Source organism: Schistosoma haematobium, chromosome 5, assembly GCF_000699445.3.
Source record: "Schistosoma haematobium chromosome 5, whole genome shotgun sequence".
Classification (NCBI taxonomy): domain Eukaryota; kingdom Metazoa; phylum Platyhelminthes; class Trematoda; order Strigeidida; family Schistosomatidae; genus Schistosoma; species Schistosoma haematobium.
Window position 1 is genome coordinate 4,895,101 of NC_067200.1, and position 19,862 is coordinate 4,914,962.

At 36.7% G+C, this 19,862-nt stretch overlaps 1 protein-coding gene across 1 annotated transcript; it reads left to right on the forward strand.

Annotated features, from left to right (window-relative positions):
• The first annotated feature begins 1,638 nt into the window (after window positions 1-1,638).
• MTX3 (Metaxin-3) lies at window positions 1,639-18,904 on the forward strand. The gene is made up of 5 exons (XM_051217349.1): window positions 1,639-1,733; window positions 1,769-1,997; window positions 4,667-4,948; window positions 10,283-10,359; window positions 13,140-18,904. Exons 3-5 carry the CDS (start codon window positions 4,811-4,813, stop codon window positions 13,402-13,404), a joined length of 480 nt encoding a protein of 159 aa, XP_051064736.1. The 5' UTR covers window positions 1,639-1,733; window positions 1,769-1,997; window positions 4,667-4,810; the 3' UTR covers window positions 13,405-18,904.
• Window positions 18,905-19,862: the final 958 nt, after the last annotated feature.

Below are 19,862 nucleotides of genomic sequence, written 5' to 3' on the forward strand. Positions count from 1 at the left end.
TTATTTCAAAACCGCTCGCGACACTTCAACATGTCCCTTTCACTCGCTCAACTCCCTAGAGATTGGAAGGACGCTATAGTTAGTCCTATATTTAAGGACGGTCAGATACATATAGTATCTAACTACTGGCCTGTCACTCTAACTAGCATAGTCGTTAAGTTACTTGAAAAGTTAATTCGGGTTAGGTTGCTAAGCCACATAGATTTACACAATCTGTTAGCTCCTGAGCAACACGGATTTCGTAAAAAGCGTTCATGCTTGACTAACTTGCTGATTGCCAGTGGGGATTGGACAGCAGCCCTAGATAACGGTCTGTCGGTCGATGTGATATTCATAGATTTTAGCAAAGCATTTGACAAGGTTTCACACGTAGGTCTTATGCAGAAGCTCACGAGCTTCGGAAGAATAGGTACTGTACAGGAGTGGATAGGTAACTTCTCATGTGACCGCTGACAGAGAATGAGGGTCAATGGAACGCTATTCTATTGGAGGCCGGCCAAAAGTATTGTACCACAAGGCACCATCTTAGGTACTCTGCTCTTCCTTCCCTACGTTAATGAGTTACCGCTGTTACTTAGGTTGTCGACATTATTGTTTGCAGATGACGTAAATGTCTGGAGAACAATAAAAAGTGAAGCCGATCATCTGGATCTTCAAGCTGACTTAGATTATTTAGTCAGATGGGCTCGAGAATGTGGCTTAGAAATCAATGCTAGAAAGAGTGTGCTAATGCACATCGGTCACCGTAATAGTTACCATTATACTATTGATGGTAAACCTCTTCCATGCGTTCAAGAGTATAAAGACTTAGGATTAACAATAATAGCCATGACTTAAAAACAACTACGCATTGCAGCGCAGCCGCTGTCAAAGGTTTTCGTGCGTTATGGTCACTTCGCCGTGCGTTCAAATCTTTTGACGACGAGATGTTTCGAATTTTATATCCCACCTACGTAAGACCACATTTAGAGTACTGTATCCAAGCAGCTAGCCCATGTCTGGTAAGGGATACTCACTCACTTGAGCGTGTCCAGCGTGTGGGAACAAAATTAGTGAAGGGTCTTTCTAAACTCCCTTATGATCAGCGTTTAAAACGCCTAAACCTTTTCCCCTTGTCGTATTGTAGGACGCAAGGTGACCTTATACTGGCATTTCGTATCTTTAATTATGATTTGGGTGTTAATATGTCTAATCTTTTTGCTGCCTCCAGCACTAATAATCCCCGCGGTCATAGCAAGAAGGTTCATAAACGAAGATCTAATAAACTTAAAGTGGGGTCCAGTTTTTCTCATCGAGTAGTCAATCATTGGAACGCCTTACTCGAACAAGTGGTATCAGCCCCATCAGTGAATACTTTCAAGGAGAAGCTAGATCTTCACTGGAAAGCAGTGTGTCAGGATTAATGCAGGTTCATCAACCTACTATCCTTATAACTGAACTTTAAACTGCTCTACGTTAGCTGAACCTGCAGAACGATGGATGAAACTATTTTGTAATACGTTTTCCTTTGTGTACACGAGCCGTTTCGGTTTTACGCCTGTGATTTGTTGTACGATCACTCCTGCTTCCAAGTATTTTGATTTTTAGGAACAAAACAGGTTTTATCTTCTTGGTCTTTGAGACCCAAGGTCACTTCGTCAGGTAGATTCGAAATAGCCCGCGTGATGGATTTGACGATTTTATCTGCTCCAGATGAATGCCTGCCTTGTGATCCTGAGTGTTTGCTAATATTTGTGAGTCTTCTGAAGTCATTTAATAATAGCTGCAGTGCTACATCAGGTTAAAAGGGGCACGTATGAACATAAAGATGAAGGTACCTGATCAGTTTACTGTTGAGAGCTTCCCAGTTCTCAGTCATGATAATAAGGATTATCACAGAATCCCAATTGTCCTAACGTATTTGAGGAAAGAAGTGGGTTTCTTGTCTTTTTACTCTGAATGTTCTCGCTTTCCTTATGTAGTCTAGATTGATAGTTATCGAATGTCGTATTAGCTCGGTAGTCTGATACTGTTCATTTTTTTGTTCACTCCGAAGTTTCAAATCAAACTAAAAACAAATGTATCCAAGGATTGTTACTGTTTATTGAGGTCTGAAGTGTTATGTAAATCATCAACTATTGTTTGAAGCTTATTTGGTAGTGTAGAGTTACCATATTGTCGAAATTGTCAGTCATCTGCAACATAGTATCAGGCAAATTTATGAATCGGTTAAAGTTGCGATACCTCAATAGGACGAGGTGGACATTAATTTTATAGGAGCGGTTACTCAAATGATAGTAATATTTAAAAATAAAAGATTTCATATTAGAATATGATACATGGAGCAAAGACTAGTTGACCCAACATATTTGTAAGGACATACCATTGGATTCCATACGTCTTATCAATGACTGGCTAGTGAAAATCACAATTCAAGCTCACCATGAAGTAGCCTTGAAGTTGACCACCTAAATCATATGTCGAAACGTTTTGCATTACTCTTTTGTTTATTTCTATCATGGGTTTATTCATGTGAATAACTTTTTTCCACTCAGTCAACTATAGATTTTTCCGTTACACTATGTTATAAGTACAGAATCAGAGTATAACCTGCTTCACTATATTGCGTATTTTAGACTCAGTTAATATCAGTTTTAAGTGTCTGTAATGTCTCCATATTAACAATTTTATATTGTCAGTAAGTTGACGGTTGCGAAAAAGTCAGCCAATCTGCAATAAAATATGCCTACTGCTTTTGACAATTTATTCAACTTTTTATCTTGTTCACCCGTTTTTCAAAGAGTGAAATATTGTGTAGTACACAGTCTAGTATTACTGGTGATCAGCAGTAATGAAAGGGATAAAATGCCGATATAAACTGATGAGATTTTATTGAAAGTTTCCTGAAACTAACCATCCACTTCCCTAATATACTAGGTAAGATGGTTTGAGTTTGAACTGTATATATAAGTCCAAACTACCTGCTCAGGGTTTGGACTGTAATTATGATTAGTAGTTAATAAATTTAAATAACATAACGAAATCAACTTTGACGTCATTGATGCATTTACTTTGTCTCTCTGTTGATCTTGATTTTCACAGTTATTTTGTACACTATTCCGCGAATATATTTCTTAATCTCAAATCATATTCTCCGTATCTAGCTTCTCTTATTACTACTGACAACATCATTATCCTAATATTCATATAGTTAATTACATCTTCCTATAGTGATGTGGTTTAGCAACTTTAGTCATCCATTCGTACATAGCCTAAAACCTGGAACAAATAGGGATTGATCCAAACTGACACGCTGCATGAAGAAAGCTAGATAAAACCGTCTAGACAAATCCCAGGATAAAAAACGTACCAAAAGCATCAGCAGTGATAAAAAAGTTTGGATGTACATAGAGTTATTTGAGGAAATAAGTACAAATATGTGTTATAAACTACGAGGATTCAGTCACTGTTATTGCTTAGTATTCTTCAGAAACTTCACTCGACATTTCGCCAAAGTCAGAACATGCTTGAATATGAATATAATTCTTATTCTAAATAAAGTGCTGAATAGGAGCAGGAATCAATAAGAAAAATGTTAGTGTTCTCTGAGTATCCGACAGCGTTTGTTGTCTACGAAATGGCCAATCCGCGTGCTTCAACACAATCGTACATGGAACAAGCTTGTATCAAATCTATATGTCGTTAACAAAAAGAAATATATAGGACGTATTTAGAACTCAGGGTAGAAAGGAACTTAAAAAATAAATGAATCTGCAATACACTATTATTAATGTTGATCCATGTCACTCAGTTTCTCTAACTATTGGTTAAACTAAACCGAAAACTATGAGTATTCGATCGAGGCGATCAATTTCTCTTGATCAATTTTTATTGCTTATTTGTTTTGTTATTTATCGTCTTACCTAATACATTTTTATGTATTCGACTTTATATTATACGTTTATGTATAAGGCTCAGTCGATACTACTACCGACAGTTAATACCTAATTCCAAGCAAGTATTGTTAAATGCAAACAGACTTTTCAGTGTTACTGATAATCATTTTTTACTATCCAACAAATAATTTATAAAACGAGATTAAACCTGTAAACTTACTACCGACAATTGATAAATTCTACTCAAAATGTTTCAATATTAAAATATTCACAGTTATCATCAGTGTGAAGTTGTGAAGATTGTTAAGTTTTTGATTAAGATCATGAATAAATAAATGTCAGACTCCTATTGAAAACCTGGAAGCACTAGACGGCCGTTTCGTTGTAGTAAGGGACTCCTCAGCGGTGCGCATCCACAAAACCGCAAGCATGATTCAAACCCAGGGCCTTCAGTTTCGTGCGCGAACGCCTAATCTCTAGACCACTGGACCGGTCGGCGTCCGACGGTGTTGATGTTCAATTTCAAACAATCCACGATATTGCGCGGCCATTTTCCATTGTTGAGGTAAATGCCTGACGCGGGTTAGCTCCACTGATCACAACTTCTCACCAGAACCCCGCGAATTACCTCACGAAGCTAGTCACTACTGAGCACACTGTAATTATCGGTGTGGGGTCGTGTAGGTTGTTATTGTTTAAAACTAACAACGGTACAATATAATAATTCTTACATTTCATTTAATCAATAAAAATGAATGTAAATTTTTTGTGTCAATTTGTTTCGTTCACAGAATTATGGCTTAGAATATGACTTATCTGACATTGAGGGTGTTCAGTTGTGTGCTTTAATTTCAACTATAGAACGTCGTTTAGCTCCTGCTATTAATTGGTTCCTATGGGGTGACGATTTTGTTTATACTAATTTCACTAGAAAAATGTATTTTGGATCAATTGGACTTATCAAACAGTTATATATTCCTTATATCTGGCGTAACAAAAAGTTAAATAAGGCAAAGTCTTCTCAGTTAGTTATTTGTCTTAAGAACATGTCCGATTCAGAAATAGGCGAGTATGTAAGTTCTTCTTTTGACGTTGGTTTAACTTTTCAATTTTCATATTTTGAGTTATTGGCAAATTAGGTTCATTATTTATAATAAGTTGTTTATGTAAATATTGTCATTTACTCAGTAAGAGGTTTTTTAAACAACAATGTGATCTTCACTTTTCTAGTAAATTTCAACAGTAGATTGTATTCTCTGTCACCACTCATCTGTGACATTTTGTTAGTAACATCATATGGAAACGGCATATACTGATTGATTGGTCACATTATCTTGCAGTCGTTTTTCTAAGTTGATTTTATCTTGTCCAAACGAATATTACGGAATCATTTCTAACATATTTGTGATTCATATATACTTAAAGATATAATGTGAGAAAGTGAAATTCGGCTTGTGATAAATCTGTTACTAGATCTATGTAGATATATGTGATATCAAAGTCATTAACGTTGGTGTACATTACAACAGTACGTTTACAACTTCTCGTGGCCTCGCCGGCGTAGGTATAGCATTGAGTCCTAGGGTAAAACTAGCTCTCTTAGACTGGATCCCAGTAGACAGTTGTTTGTGCGCTGTCCGACTGAACGGATCAGTAAGGATCTGGAAAGATAGGGACACTCGTCGCTGCCTCTTCGTCGTCTCTGCCTATTCTCCCACTGACTGCAGCTCAGATGATGTAAAATATGAGTTTTACAGAAAACTTTCCGACCTTCTTCGAAAAGCTAGGCGCTCTGATGTAGTAATAGTGGCTGGTGACTTTAATGTTCAAGTAGGAAAAATAAGCGGAAGGGAAAGACACCTAGGTGGATCTTATGGTGTCGTGTCTCAAAGAACAGATAATGGCGACCGTCTGTTGCAACTATGCTCAGATGACCGCCTCTCTCTTGCAAATGCTAACTTTAAATATAAAGAAAAACATCTTTTAACATGGTGACACCCTAATTCGTCACAACGTTGCACTGAAATAGATCACATCGCTATCAGCCACTGATGGAGGGGCTCGATAGAAGACTGTCGCTCATTCTGGAGCACATGCTTAGATTCAGATCATGCTCTAGTGCGAGCGCGCATTTGTCTGCGTCTTACTGGACGTAGGAAAGACGCTGCAAGCAAACCCCTTAGGGTCCTACTTAATGATAGGCAAGCTAAGAATATATTCAGGAACTAGAAAAACAGTTAGGCAGCTATGAAAGTGATGCCCACCCCGAGGAAGCGTGGAAGGATATTCAGAAAGCTGTGGAAACAGCAGTGATATCTGCTAGTAAGGTAAACCATAGGGTTAGGGAAGAACATTGGATCTCAACAGCATCTACCCCACTGATAGATGCTCGAAAACTCATTCCATCTGGCTCTGAACATAACGAAGAGTGGAGTCAGCTTAAGCGCAAGCTGACAAGAAGCCTACACAATGATCGCGAACAGTGGTGGGTAGAGAAAGTAAGAGAGATGGAAAAGGCAACGGCCATAGGTAACAGTAGACAACTGATCAGACTTGCTAACGAAACCGGTATTAGGAACCCAACTGTTAGCGAAACTATCTCAGAAAAAGATGGACATATTATACATTCTCAATTGAGGAGATTTGATCGCTGGGCAGAACACTCTAGGGATCAGTTCAACTAGCCCTCGACCACACTTCGATTTCCCACGACCTCCAGTCAACCTGAATGGCAAGTTAATGTAGGTCCTTCGACTCTAAGAAATTGAAAAAGCTATAGGAAATTTGAAGCGAAGGAGAGTAGCAGGTCCTGACAAGTTTACTCCTGAGAATTTTAGGGATGGTGGTCCAGTATTAGCAGTGAGATTAACTGAGGTCTTAGGTAGAATTTGGAAACTGGACGTAATCCCATCTGACTGGTCTCAATCACTGATTGTGTCAGTCTATAAGAACGGACAAAAGTCCACTTGTGACAATCACAGAGGAATCAGTTTGACTAATACAGTGTCTAAAATATTAGCTTCAATAATACTTCGACGCCTAACTAAAGCTTGTGAAGAGCAGATTAGAGAAAATCAGGCTGGTTTTCGACCAGGACGTGGTTGTATAGACCAGATATTCACATTATGTCGGGTTGCAGAACACAGACACACATTCAGACGCCCAGCAATAATAGTATTTCTCGATCTTAAGGCGGCATTCGACACTGTTTATCGTAAGGTTCTATGGAAGTGTTTGTCACTGAAAGGAGTACCAAAGAAGTACATTAACCTTATACAGGCTCTCTACTCGAACACAACTGGTAGAGTGAGAACTTATGGCGAACTGTCATCAGAATTGATTACCTCAAGTGGTGTTCGTCAGATCTGTCCACTCTCTCCATTCTTGTTTAACTTTGTCGTTGACGTGCTTTTGGAGACGACACTTTTCTCATCTAAATTTCCAGGGGTTGAACTTCTACCAGGAGGTTCACTTGTTGACTTAGAATATGCTGATGACATAGTTCTATGTGGTGAAAACGCTGACAAACTGCAGTCTTCTGACCACTCTAAGCAACAATGAAAGCATGTTCGGGACGCGATTCTCCACCTTGAAATGCAAAATGCTGCTTCAGGATTGGGTTTCATCGACACCCTAACTAATGCTAAGGAGTGAAGTAGTTGAACGTGTCGACCAGTTCACTTATCTTGGAAGTCTCATCAGCCCTTGTGGTCTGGTGTGTGACGAAATCTCAGCACGGATACAGAAGACTCGACTAGCTTTTGCCAACTTGCGTCATTTATGGCGTAGGCGATATATCCGTCTATCAACCAAAGAACGTGTTTACTGCGCAGCAGCTCGTTCCGTCCTACTTCATGGCAGTGAAACACGGCCGGTAAGAGTAGAGGATATTCGTAAGTTACTAGTATTTGATCATAGGTGTCTTCGAAACATTGCTCGTATATCCTGGGAACACCGAGTAAGTAACGCAGTTGTTGGGAAACGGATACTCGGCAAGGATGTCAAATCAATTGATGAAGTAGTGATACTTCATCAGTTGAGATGGCTGAGACACATGTTACGTATGCCCAAACACCGACTGCTCCCACGTGAGATGTTTCATGGTGTAGGTTGGAAGAAAGCTAGGGGCGGCCAGACCAAAACATGGCACAAGTCCATGAATTCACTGACGAGTGGACTGAGCCATGTTTGTAGGTGTAAACTACTTGCCTGGGGACCGCGAGATAATAGCAACCGATGGTATTATTATTTTATTTATTTATTTGAACACATAAATATTGGTACAAGTGAGCACCAAATATATATGCGCCACACAAAACAATGAGAATTTAAAGAGAAAGAAATAAAAAAAGTTAAGGGGCGTAAAAGAACAATAACGAACAGTGTAAGGTAGTGTAATAGTAATGATGGGAACGAAAAGGTACAATCAGAAGAAATCTTTCAGTTAAGGAAGAAGCAACCACTTTTTACGAAGAATGTAAAATAAGGTTACAACAGCATCGCCACTGGCTTCTATTCTGAGCCATATCTGATAACGTCTCTAGACACTGTGTTGCACCATCTCTCGTACCCCAACCAGGGAGTCGTGAAGAACCAACACAGGCCAGCCCTTTGAAGTTTTCTTTCATACCACGACACCATGTCACACACTGACCACCTCTCCGCTTTTTCCAACCAGTCACAGAGTCGGCAAATAATGCACGACGTGGAATTCTCTGGGATGATATTCGTAGAACTTGTCCAGGCCACCGAAGTCGGTGTTTCAACATGGTGACACTAATTGTATTATCGTCTCTGTGCCCGAACACACGCATATATATTGGCGCTCTCTTGTACCAATATTCATGTGTTCAAATAAATAAAAACATGATTTTGCCACTGCATGTTAGCAATCCTTCGGAGATAATGATGATCAAACACAGAGAGTCGTCTAACATCCTCAATTCGGAGAGGCCAGGTTTTACAAGCATAAAGCAAAACTGTTCTCATCGACGCGCTGTAGATCCGACCTTTTACAGCCAGACTAACATCACGAAGGAGCCAAAGATGGCCCAGATTGTTATAAGCCGCTCTTGTGTTCATTATACGTGCATTGATCTCATCACTCACACCCCCACCAACACTTATGCAGCTACCCAGATACACGAAATTCTCGACTACTTCTATCTGCTCCCAATCCAAAGTGAGTACAGGATTAGAATCCTGCCAGTCTTGTAGAAGTACCTTGCACTTCGAAGGTGCAAAGCACATACCGTACCTACGGATATTGATTGCCAACTGATTAAGTGCGGATTGCATGCCTTGGGCATTATCTCACAGTAAGACAATATCATCCACATTCTCAGGGTCGAGAAGTCTTTCTTCAGGCAACAGATCCACACTGCCATTACTTACATCCATCAGAGCTGTTTCCAGAATGTCATCGATGGCAAAGTTGAAGAGGAATGGTGAGTTTGGGTAACCCTGTCTAACCCCAATGCTTGAATGGAACAATGGAGAGAGGTGGTTGTATGCCGTTACTCTGCCTGAGGTGTTTTAGGGCCTTAAAAATATTAATGAATTTCTCAGCCACACCCTTCTTCAATAGACAATCCCAGAGAATAGTCCTGTCCAAGGAAACAAAGGCAGCCCTGATGTCAAGAAACACTACGATTGTTGGCTTGTGATAAGTATGTCGGCGTTCTAACATTTGGCGGAGGGTGAAGATATGATCAATACATCCTCTACCAGGATGAAAACCAGCCTGCTCCTCACGAGTCAATCTTACTCGGGTTTTGAACAACCTACGAAGTATGATGGAAGCAAATAGCTTGAACGCAATCGGAAGTAGACTTATCCCTCGATAGTTGTTACAGGAACGACGTGAAGCCTTTTTAAAGATGTGGACAACTATCGACTCATTCCAACCGATGGTTAGAGACCCTAAATGACATGGCTCAAAATCGTTTGCAGTGGCGCAAGTGCATCCACTCTTTGTGTTCTCCCAAATTCTAATATTCTGAATTCTTCAGCTCCCATTCTTTTTTTCTCTTTCAAATTTATTTCACTGGATTATACTCATTGAATAACATCTTCAAACCCTAATCTTTCTAATTACTGCTTATATTCTTACCACCTCTACCATTACGAGATTTGAATCGACAACTGCATGTTTGTGCTAATGTGGTGTGGCAACTGGAACTGATGTACGTGCGTACGATGTTCTACGCTGTTACTAACTGAACAGTTATTTGGTTTAACTGTTTTGATTTACTATTACTATGTCGTAGGTTCGAATGTAATCCAGTTTATTTTTAGTAATTTTCACATTTTTCGTCATGAATGTAGATCGTAGGCTAATCACATAGATTCGTATTTATCACTTGAGTCTCAAGTTAAGATACATTTCTCTTGTCTTCTAATTGTAGTTATATTCACTGGCCAAACTGTGCATTACATCACTTGCTTACATTTTGGGTGAAAATACATATTTTATCGGCGATCGGTAAGTTGATAATTCGAAGAAATTGTCCCAGTCATTACATTTTATTTGTAAATCTGCTGTTGGAGTGAATTGAAAGGTAGGGGCAACCAAACTTGACATCCGTCCATGAAGTCATTGATTGTTGACCTTTGTTATTTAGGATGTTGCAGGTCACCTTGGGGTCCGTGTGATTATTATCGTAATCAATGTTTAGAGACTTCGAATGACATGGCTCAAAATAATTTGCGATGCCGCAGGCATATCCATTCTTTGTCTTCCCTCAAATCCTGAACTCTTGAATTCCTTATAACGTTTTGTGTTCTTATTTCAATAATTTATATTTTCGTGAGTCCTATTTTCGATACCCAGTCTTTTCATCTACCACTGATAATGTTACTACCTCTACTATTCTGAGATTTGGCTTAATAATTTCATCTCTCTATGGTAATGGGATGTGGCAACCTGAACTAATACACATATACCAGGTTCTACGTTGTGATTTATTGACCATGTAGTACTCACATAATCCTCCAAGTGATACAATGTGACTTATTATTTCTTCGTAAAACCCTCCATTCCAACTATCTGAATAGACATATTACTTACCTGGGAGATTTACTTGGCAAGATGCTTTATGTCGCAAATTAAAAGTATCTTGTATATGGACCCGCTTTCAAAACGAGAAGTAAACGAAGTCTACTATATTAAAAGCAGCAGAGGTCTGGTAGTTTCATGCTGTTTGAATAAAGCTACCCTCACGATCCACAAATAGGCTAGGTAATTGCATTGACGTTTGTGGTCCACCGACTAAATTGACGTAAACATACACTGGGGATTCACGTTCTGGCGAAGCCTTCGAGAAAAACCCTATCAAACCGTCCAACTTACCTTCCTGGGAGATGATTTGCGTTTCTTCCAAGATAATACAATATCATTGATCCAATAATAACAAGCAAAGTTATGACTTGTGTATTTAACGATGATATTAGGGTTCCGTCAAATTGGTAGCTAATTGAGTGAACAAGAGATGTAGTATAAAGATTTGTTTATTTTGAGATCAATGCTGTATCACCATTGGAAACCTGGAAGCATTAGATGGCCGTCTTATCCTAGTATGGAACTCATTTTGTATATATATATATATATATATATATATATATATATATATATATATATATATATATATATATATAAACTTCAATTTTAAGTTATTTTTGTCATTATTCACAGTGTTTAGAATCTAATTTGATTCGTACGATCATTGTTATTGACAACTATAAATTGCCTTTTAAGCTTGACCTTGAGTATTCTCGTACATGGTTTGCGTGTCACATCGATTGTCGATTTCATAATGAACAACTCCATATACCGCATCTCGTGCTCATTCAATCAGCTGCCACATTGACGGTTCCCTAAGTTCGTCGTTATATACAATTACAGGTCAAACCATTGCTCGTTGTCGGATTACTCATCTCGTAATAATAACATTACGAAGAAAAGTTTCTGATGTTCTTCAAACGGCTGTTCCCGGTACAAACATGCTACAGCATTTTCGGACGAAGATTACTGGCGATTTGTTTGATTGTCAAATAACTCAGTTTTCTGTTACCAGATCTCGGATTTACTACAGTTATCTACCATAAAGATTTATGTTATTACTTCAGTAAATCATATGACCAGCATTTATGGTGAGACTTTCGACAATCGAACTATGTTACATTTCCAAGCCGATGTCAAGTACATCAAGGGAAACTGTGGTTTCATAGTAAATGGTTTATATAAAAGGGAAATCAACACTTTGATATCGATCTTGAAGGTATAGCTAAATTCTAAACGGATAACACCAAATTAAAGATATACAAAGAAAAATCTAACTTGATACTCGAACATCTCCTTAAACTGGTTGCATTTTCTTTTATCCATCTGAAGATAACAACTTTCAATATGTGTTATGACCTTGGATGTCTGACTTTTCGATCACACGACTTATCTACCAATCCGAATCAGAGCAGATCGTTTATTTCAGGCATACTTGGTTTATATATCAATCACACAGACCGCAACGTACCATAAAATAGGAAATAATATTTGTACACAAATAAGCCCAGAAAGTGGCTGTGAATGTGGGAGGCAGTAGTTAATAAACTGAACATAACTTAAGAACCGTAAATCGTACAATAATAAATTATAGGCCAAAATAAAGCTTGTCATAAGAGGGATATAAATATACATAGTGTAATTGTTGAGTAGTTATACAATAAGAATATTTATAGAATATTAGTCCATGAATAGTCCTCGGAAGTTACCTGTAATTTAATCTCCACTCGGATATAACAATATGATATTTAAAATCAAAAATATTATTCGGTAACAGGTTCTTTTTAGGGTTGTACAGTATTTAATTATGGACAATTCGACTAATTTTGGGACGCATGTAAATATTGAAAATTAATCATCATGATAGTCATTTTATTGGAAGTTGTCGATAATGATCTTTTGGTCAAATGAACTCGAGTAATAATTTGTGAACTCTTCAATTCCAAGCCTGGTTTACTTCTAGAAACGTTTTTAGCATTCAATATATTTATTCAGTTATGTTTAACTCATTGTAAACTGGGCATATTTTCTCTGAATGTCTATTTATGTAGAGATGAATAAACAGTCCTCTGTTTTAATATATACGTTAGATGTTGTTCTATTGTCCCGTTTAATCATATTAACGCTGATATTTGTTTTCTCTCTTTCCTATACGCTGATACCTTTTCGTGTATATTTGCCTGCACTTATCCACATAATTAAAGACCAACTGCAGTCGACGCTTATGTGTTTGCATTTATGTGGCCCTTATTAATGTATGAATCACAGCATGGTGATTCTAATTGGTGGGATATCGACTACAACTCATCATCGTTATCATCCACTTGTTTACAATCAGGTTCACATCATTTAATCACACATCTATTACAATGTCCTAATCTAATGAGATTTTTTAAGAATATCTCGTCGAAATACTTTCAGAAACATACAAAATGTTTTAGAAAAGGTATGATCTATATCCCTTTTTGATAAATTTAAATCATACACTAAGATAGATGAAGGTTCTCAGTGTTTATGTGATACATTTTGTACAATACATATCAAATAATGTGATGAAAAGTTAACTGGACAAATTCAAAGGTAATTGGGAATAAAGGTGATGATAATCATTAAAGTGCTCAATATGAAAATCACGCTGGATAATGAACCAGTATTAATAGGGTATGTTCTTGACGAGTATACGAGAGATCAGATTGTTTGAAATGTATTGCTCAAAGATATTACATTACTCTGATAAAACCTTCATCTTCTCATTACATTGGCCAAGTTTTCATCCCATTGTTTTTGCTTGTTAATTTTCCAATATCAGTTATGATTTTATACCATTTTATATGATGAAATGCCTTGAAAGGTAACTGAATCTATGTGTTATAACTATATAATATGTCAGTTTAGAACAAATTGAAATAACAGATTATTTGTTCACAAGAATGATCTTCACCAATACAACTAAATATATTTTAATAGAACGTAAGGCATCCTCCATTTAGTCATTAAATAAAATAGAAATGTTTCAGTTAAGACGAATCGTTGTTAAGAAGTAGCTGAAGTAATGTTCATTTTTGGTCTACGGTTATTTTTCAATTACGAGCAATTAAGAGTCTTCTAATACACACGAGAATAGTGAGATCTCGTTACACAGGATGTATGACATGTCTGGCGTGCAACACTTCCTTGCATAAGATTCCAGGATATCATTATATTACTAACAGAAGTTATCGTCGAATTGGAACAACATTCTATATACATGATATCACTCAACGATATTGGAACACAACAAACTTAGCGAACTAAAGGTGGTAAAGGCGTGCGTCATCAAAAAAGTATGGATAAGAAAAATGTTATCAAGATTTTCCTTTAAATTAACACTTAATCATAAAATGTACATATCCTGAAATCTTTTTATCAATAAACTATATAGGTGAACAAGGATAGTTTATGACAAGAGATACGGTTTGGATAAGAATGACATCATGAAAAGCTTTTAGTTAACAGAAATTCTTCCATGTTTTCGAGAATGTGAAGGAAAACTGTGGCAGAATAGTCTTTGGCGCCTTTCTTATCTATATCTATTAATGTATCAATGCATGAAGTTTTACCATGTTTAGGAACTCAGTCCGGTAATCGTCACGGATTGATAAATGATTTTTAATTCGTTTACGAGGTACAGATTCGTCTACTTCGCTTTGAATAATATTCTGATCGTCAGAGTTAATGAAACTACCATGATTGACCCAATCAGAGTTGGTAGAACGGATTTCGAACCTGAGACTTAGTGACTGAAAACCAAAAACCTTTATTGCTCAATTGTTAATATCTAATTGAAGAATGTATATGTACTCATTAGATTAAAATGTCAGTATCTAACATGCTTTGAATTAATCTACTCATACTTTACTCATCATTTTATCACCATACAGAAAAATCTTCAGTTATCGACAAGTCAGTTGTATCTCATCCGATTCGTGATTGTATTCTCTGGGGTACTGGAGTAGTTGGTTTATTTCTAACTTATGCTTATTGTTCAAATAATCTACGGATTTTACAAAGGTTCCACGGATCTCGATCAACCTAAGTGCTATCTACAGTCGCTACTGTTATTTATTGTTTTATAGTCCTTGAATTGTGTGTATTATCTCGCATTTCTCTCTCCAAATATCCTTCCTATTCTCGTAAATCTTCTTGAACCCATTGTCAATTCACACAATTTTCTACCCTTCCTTTTTGAAAATCTCGATTCTGTATGATTTTACAAATTTCCGATTGCATATGTGAATATTACTACTTCCAGTACCTTTTTTGTTCCTATGTCATCCTGGCTGTTCTCTTTGTTATAGTGTTAATACAAAGAAGTTCGTCTATACATTGTTATCTGAAATGATGATGATGTGTTCTCTAAACTATTTAGCTTAATTACTGAGAAGAATTAGGCTCTAAAGATGTCCAGATTAAAAATTAATGAAAGCTCTAGCTCAGATAACACATTAAATTGTTGTCTTTGACTGATTGTAATGCATTTCTTAAAAGCTTCCTGTCTATCATTATCTTATGCTTGTTTTTATCACAGAACATTCATTGTTACTTCTTTTCTCAATGCCAGGCATAATCATTAGCAGTAGTAAAAATGTATCAGAGATGAAAAGAATGTACGGTAGTTTTTGTATTACTTTAGTGCACTTTTGTAAATATAGATCTTTATAATTTTTAGAACACTTGTTTAATCTTAATTTTCTGGGTTAATATATCATGGTATAGCATTGTAGGCCGATGCACACGTTTGTTAACTGCTTGAACGTTGATTATAACTGACTGTTTAATCAGTGTATTTTGTCAAGTAAATTGGCTGAAAGGTTGTTAAGGCATCAGGTATTTCCAGTAGTTGTGGTTCAGTCATGAAGATTAGTTAAAAACAGTGAGAAAGGCGAAAATCATATTTATTGCCAAAAGACTTAATTTCAATTTTATCAAGAAAGTAATTTATGCAACTTGACTATACGATGGATAAATATTTGAAGGGATCTGTCCATGGTTCGAAGCAGCCCCCAAATGCCCTGGTATGGTCGAAAGTGAGGAGAGTCCGCTCTTCCTCTCGAAACGCTCTCACATGACCACGCCTATATAGCCTCTGCCAGGGAAGTCCTACTCACTGCATTCTCGTTGTGGGGGTGTTGTTTTCGAAATTGAGAGGACGAAAAGTGAATGTCCGGTGCTTTAACCGGGTCGGTGGACATGGAGAGTCCACCTAGGGGAGTTGAAAAACCACAATTCCAAACCAATGGTACACATGGGCTCCAGTATCTTGAAGGAACAAATGGCGTATGAACCAATCGTTGGTCACCGGCTACCATGAGACTGCATCTCCTTACGATGCTCCACTGCCTTTTGGATCAGACCTTCAGGTCGAAGGCTTCGAGTGTGGTCTCCTAAGAAAACAACCTGCTTCGGTTTGGGCACCAGGACAGTATCACAGCCCTCACACAAATCAAATGAAATTTGTGTGGCGCATATGTATGTGGTGCCCTCTTGTACCAATAGTCATGTGTTCAAATAAATAATAGTCACCTGGTTTCTGCTAATTTGCGTTAACTGTGATGTAGACAGTGGGTCAACCGGCCTTTCAATGATCACGTATGCTGCTCATTAGTCTACTCTGTATTATTCTATGATTATGAAAAATAACCTAATGAAGTAAAAGACTAGTGATCAATCCTAAGGTTAAAATTCGTGTTCAGTTCTTTACCAACTAATTTTAGTCCCCTAATATCCCAACGTAGTGCACATGGCGTCGAGCCACTTAGAGTAGTGACCGCATTTAAACTTAATCGATGAGGTTCATCGACACGAAAGGATTAGATAAGTATGAGATCTATCATCACTCAGTCCAACCGGGAGTCAGTGGTCATAACTCTGACTGTAGATCTGAGTAATGCGGGTTCGAATCTCACATGGACCAGTTTCCTGAAGTCGCCAGGTACGCTGTTCTGACGAGTGCCAGCCATCAAGTTGCATAGTTTCATAGTTCTCTGCGTGCCATCCAATAAACATTGACTAATTGAACCCTTATTGTGGAAACAAGTCAAACGTCAATTACATTGAGGAACTAGATATTTATGTATAGTTTCGTATATACGTAAATAATGGGCAAGCATAATTCAGTATTGTCGTACAAAATGACGAGGAGAGAATTGCATTAGTATCAAAGTTATTTTCTGTGTATATGTGTAATGTATATATAACAAAGGAATTGTAATTAAGGAAAACAGAGACGTAAGATGTCACTTTCGGAATGTTTAAAAGCAAGCCACTGAATGCAGTTTGCCGTAGGAGATATGTGCACGATATTGATTTTATAGATTCTATGCATTAAAAAATGTACAAGGTGTGAAGATGAGTTTCAATGAAAGAAATTGTAGAAACGGCAAGTGTGAATTGAGTACGTTGTGTGTGTGTGTATGTGTTACCAAAATTGAAAATTCAACTGAACTCATATAAATACGAATAAACTTGACAGAAGTATAGAGAAGCAAAGAAGAGTATATATAGATATATAAAGACATTTATAACGCGAAAATTGGTAGCTCAGTTGAATCCAACCATCTATCATACATACTATTTGAAATGAATGGATCAATTGCAAAGAATATTCAAAGCTTCGTAACTAACCTAACTAGTTTAGAGAAGACAACATCATCGAAAAGGAATACGTTCATACTCATAGCTATACATATCAATGAATGAAAGTGATGTTCATTTAAACAAAAAAAGAGATTGATAGAAATATTCTGTTACAGTCAGAAAAGTAAGAAATATCAAGTCAAGAACATACTGAGAATTTATCTATAAGGAGAGAGAAAGGAAGTGAGTGAGTGAATGAGAAAGTGTATTGCTGGAAGACACTTACAGTTCAGTAAAGGATTTTTCAATCTGTTTAAGAATATAACGAAATAAGTAATATATATGGTCTGGATCATGGAAAGAGGTATATGTGGATAATTTGTTGTCAGTAGATGATATGGTTTTATGTTTGAACAGCTGAATGAAATTCATGTATATTTGAATGGTACCAATGTCTGGGCTCTTTTTGAGAATGGAGTTTAAGAAAAGTCGAGCTAAGAGTAGAACATAATTGGAGTAATCCTGATGAGAAATGCATTCGGACAGGATGAGGAAACAAAGAAAAACCTAGAAGCACTAAATGGTTGTTTCGTTCTACTATAGGACTCCTCGACAGTACATATCCACGATCCTGCATGCATGACTCAAACCTCAAGACCATTGATCTCGTGAACGAACTTTTAACATTCAGATCATTGAGTTAGCCAGCATTCAACACTGTAAATATCTAACTTCCATAGATCCATGATCTTGTATGATCTTTATTCATAATAGAAATGATAAAGTACAACATATATAAATCATTATTATTATGATGATGAACTTACTCGATGAAGACCTTCTTCTGTAGCATCTAAACGTTTATTAGTTTGTACAGTTTGCCATAAATTAGTAACTTTTCTATAATTATCATTTGAATTATCTAATGAATTATTATTCTTTTTATTATGTATATCATTATCAATGTAACCAATAATATCTTGATTATTTGGTAAAGAATTCAATAAGGCTAATTGAGATTCAATAGTTGTTAATCTTTTCTATAATAAAATAATCAAATAACAATCTATGAAGATGATAGTAGATGGTGATTACAAGGAATACTATTACTTTTATATATAAGTATACCATTTGAATATGTTATAATTTGTTGTTTGAATGTTTATTGTCTTGGCTCTTTGAATGCTACTTTTTTGTAACTGGTCGTCGCTGATTATTATATCGGAGATGTTTATCACTTATACTCGGAACGAGGGATTTCTGCAATTCCTACGACACGAAAGTAAGAACACAAAGATTGGTATAAGTGATGATTTATTCAACCCCAAAACACTATGATGACGATGATTCTAGTCGAAAATACACTCATTTATATATTGATTGTGCACCCATTTTGACTAATAATTAAGATGAAATCACATATATGAAAAATACTTAGAGTTATAACAAATCACAGACTGAGTATAGTTCATGTCAATGGAATAAAAGAATATCGCATATCATACAGAATAAAGTATCATACGAGAAAAGAAAACAAATACTACGTTGAGTAATCATTACATTGAATCGAAACGGAATTAATCTTGAATTAAACTCATAATGATTAAATCAATCGAAAACTGACTTTTCTTTCTATCATATCAGAATGAATGAATGAAGAGAACATTCTATGAAGTAAAGATGGATAATGGCTAAGAGTGGAATTTAAGACTCACGTTTCGTCCTAATTTGGACTCATCAGAAATATCGAAGCAATATGCACAGAATATACATATGTCAATAAAAGATAGATCAATTATAGTCCTAATCATCGATGGGAAGATTCAAGTAGAACAATGCCAAGTGAATTTAAACTTTATCATATTGTATAAACAAGTGACTATCAGCACTCTGTAACTAAGTGGATAACGCGATGGTTGTTTGAAGCGATCAGTACTGGGCTCGAGTCCCAGAGTGAACATTTATTATGAGATGTAGGTACATCCAACCGATGAGTCTCAAATAGGACAAAACGTACGTCCTGCATTCCACTGCTAGTCACTATTTATCTTTGATTATAATAATTGTGAATGAAGGCAATATCAAGGTAGTCTGTACAGGATGCACATATGCCAGTCAGTCAGTAACAACGTAGAACTTCGTACGCACTTACATCAGTTCCAGTTGCCACACCACATCAGCACAAACATGCAGTTGTCGATTCAAATCCCGTAGTGGTAGAGATAGTAAGAGTATAAGCAGTAATCCGAAAAATTAGGGCTTGAAGATGTTATTCAATGAGTATAATACAGTGAAATAAATTTGGAAAGAAA

Bases quoted from the DNA above. Each gene is read 5' to 3' on its own strand.
- MTX3 (XM_051217349.1), top strand. From the start codon at position 4,811: ATGTATTTTGGATCAATTGGACTTATCAAACAGTTATATATTCCTTAT. The intron at 4,949-10,282 runs GTAAGTTCTTCT...TTCTAATTGTAG, and splicing joins ATTCAGAAATAGGCGAGTAT to TTATATTCACTGGCCAAACT. The intron at 10,360-13,139 runs GTAAGTTGATAA...ACATAATTAAAG, and splicing joins ACATATTTTATCGGCGATCG to ACCAACTGCAGTCGACGCTT.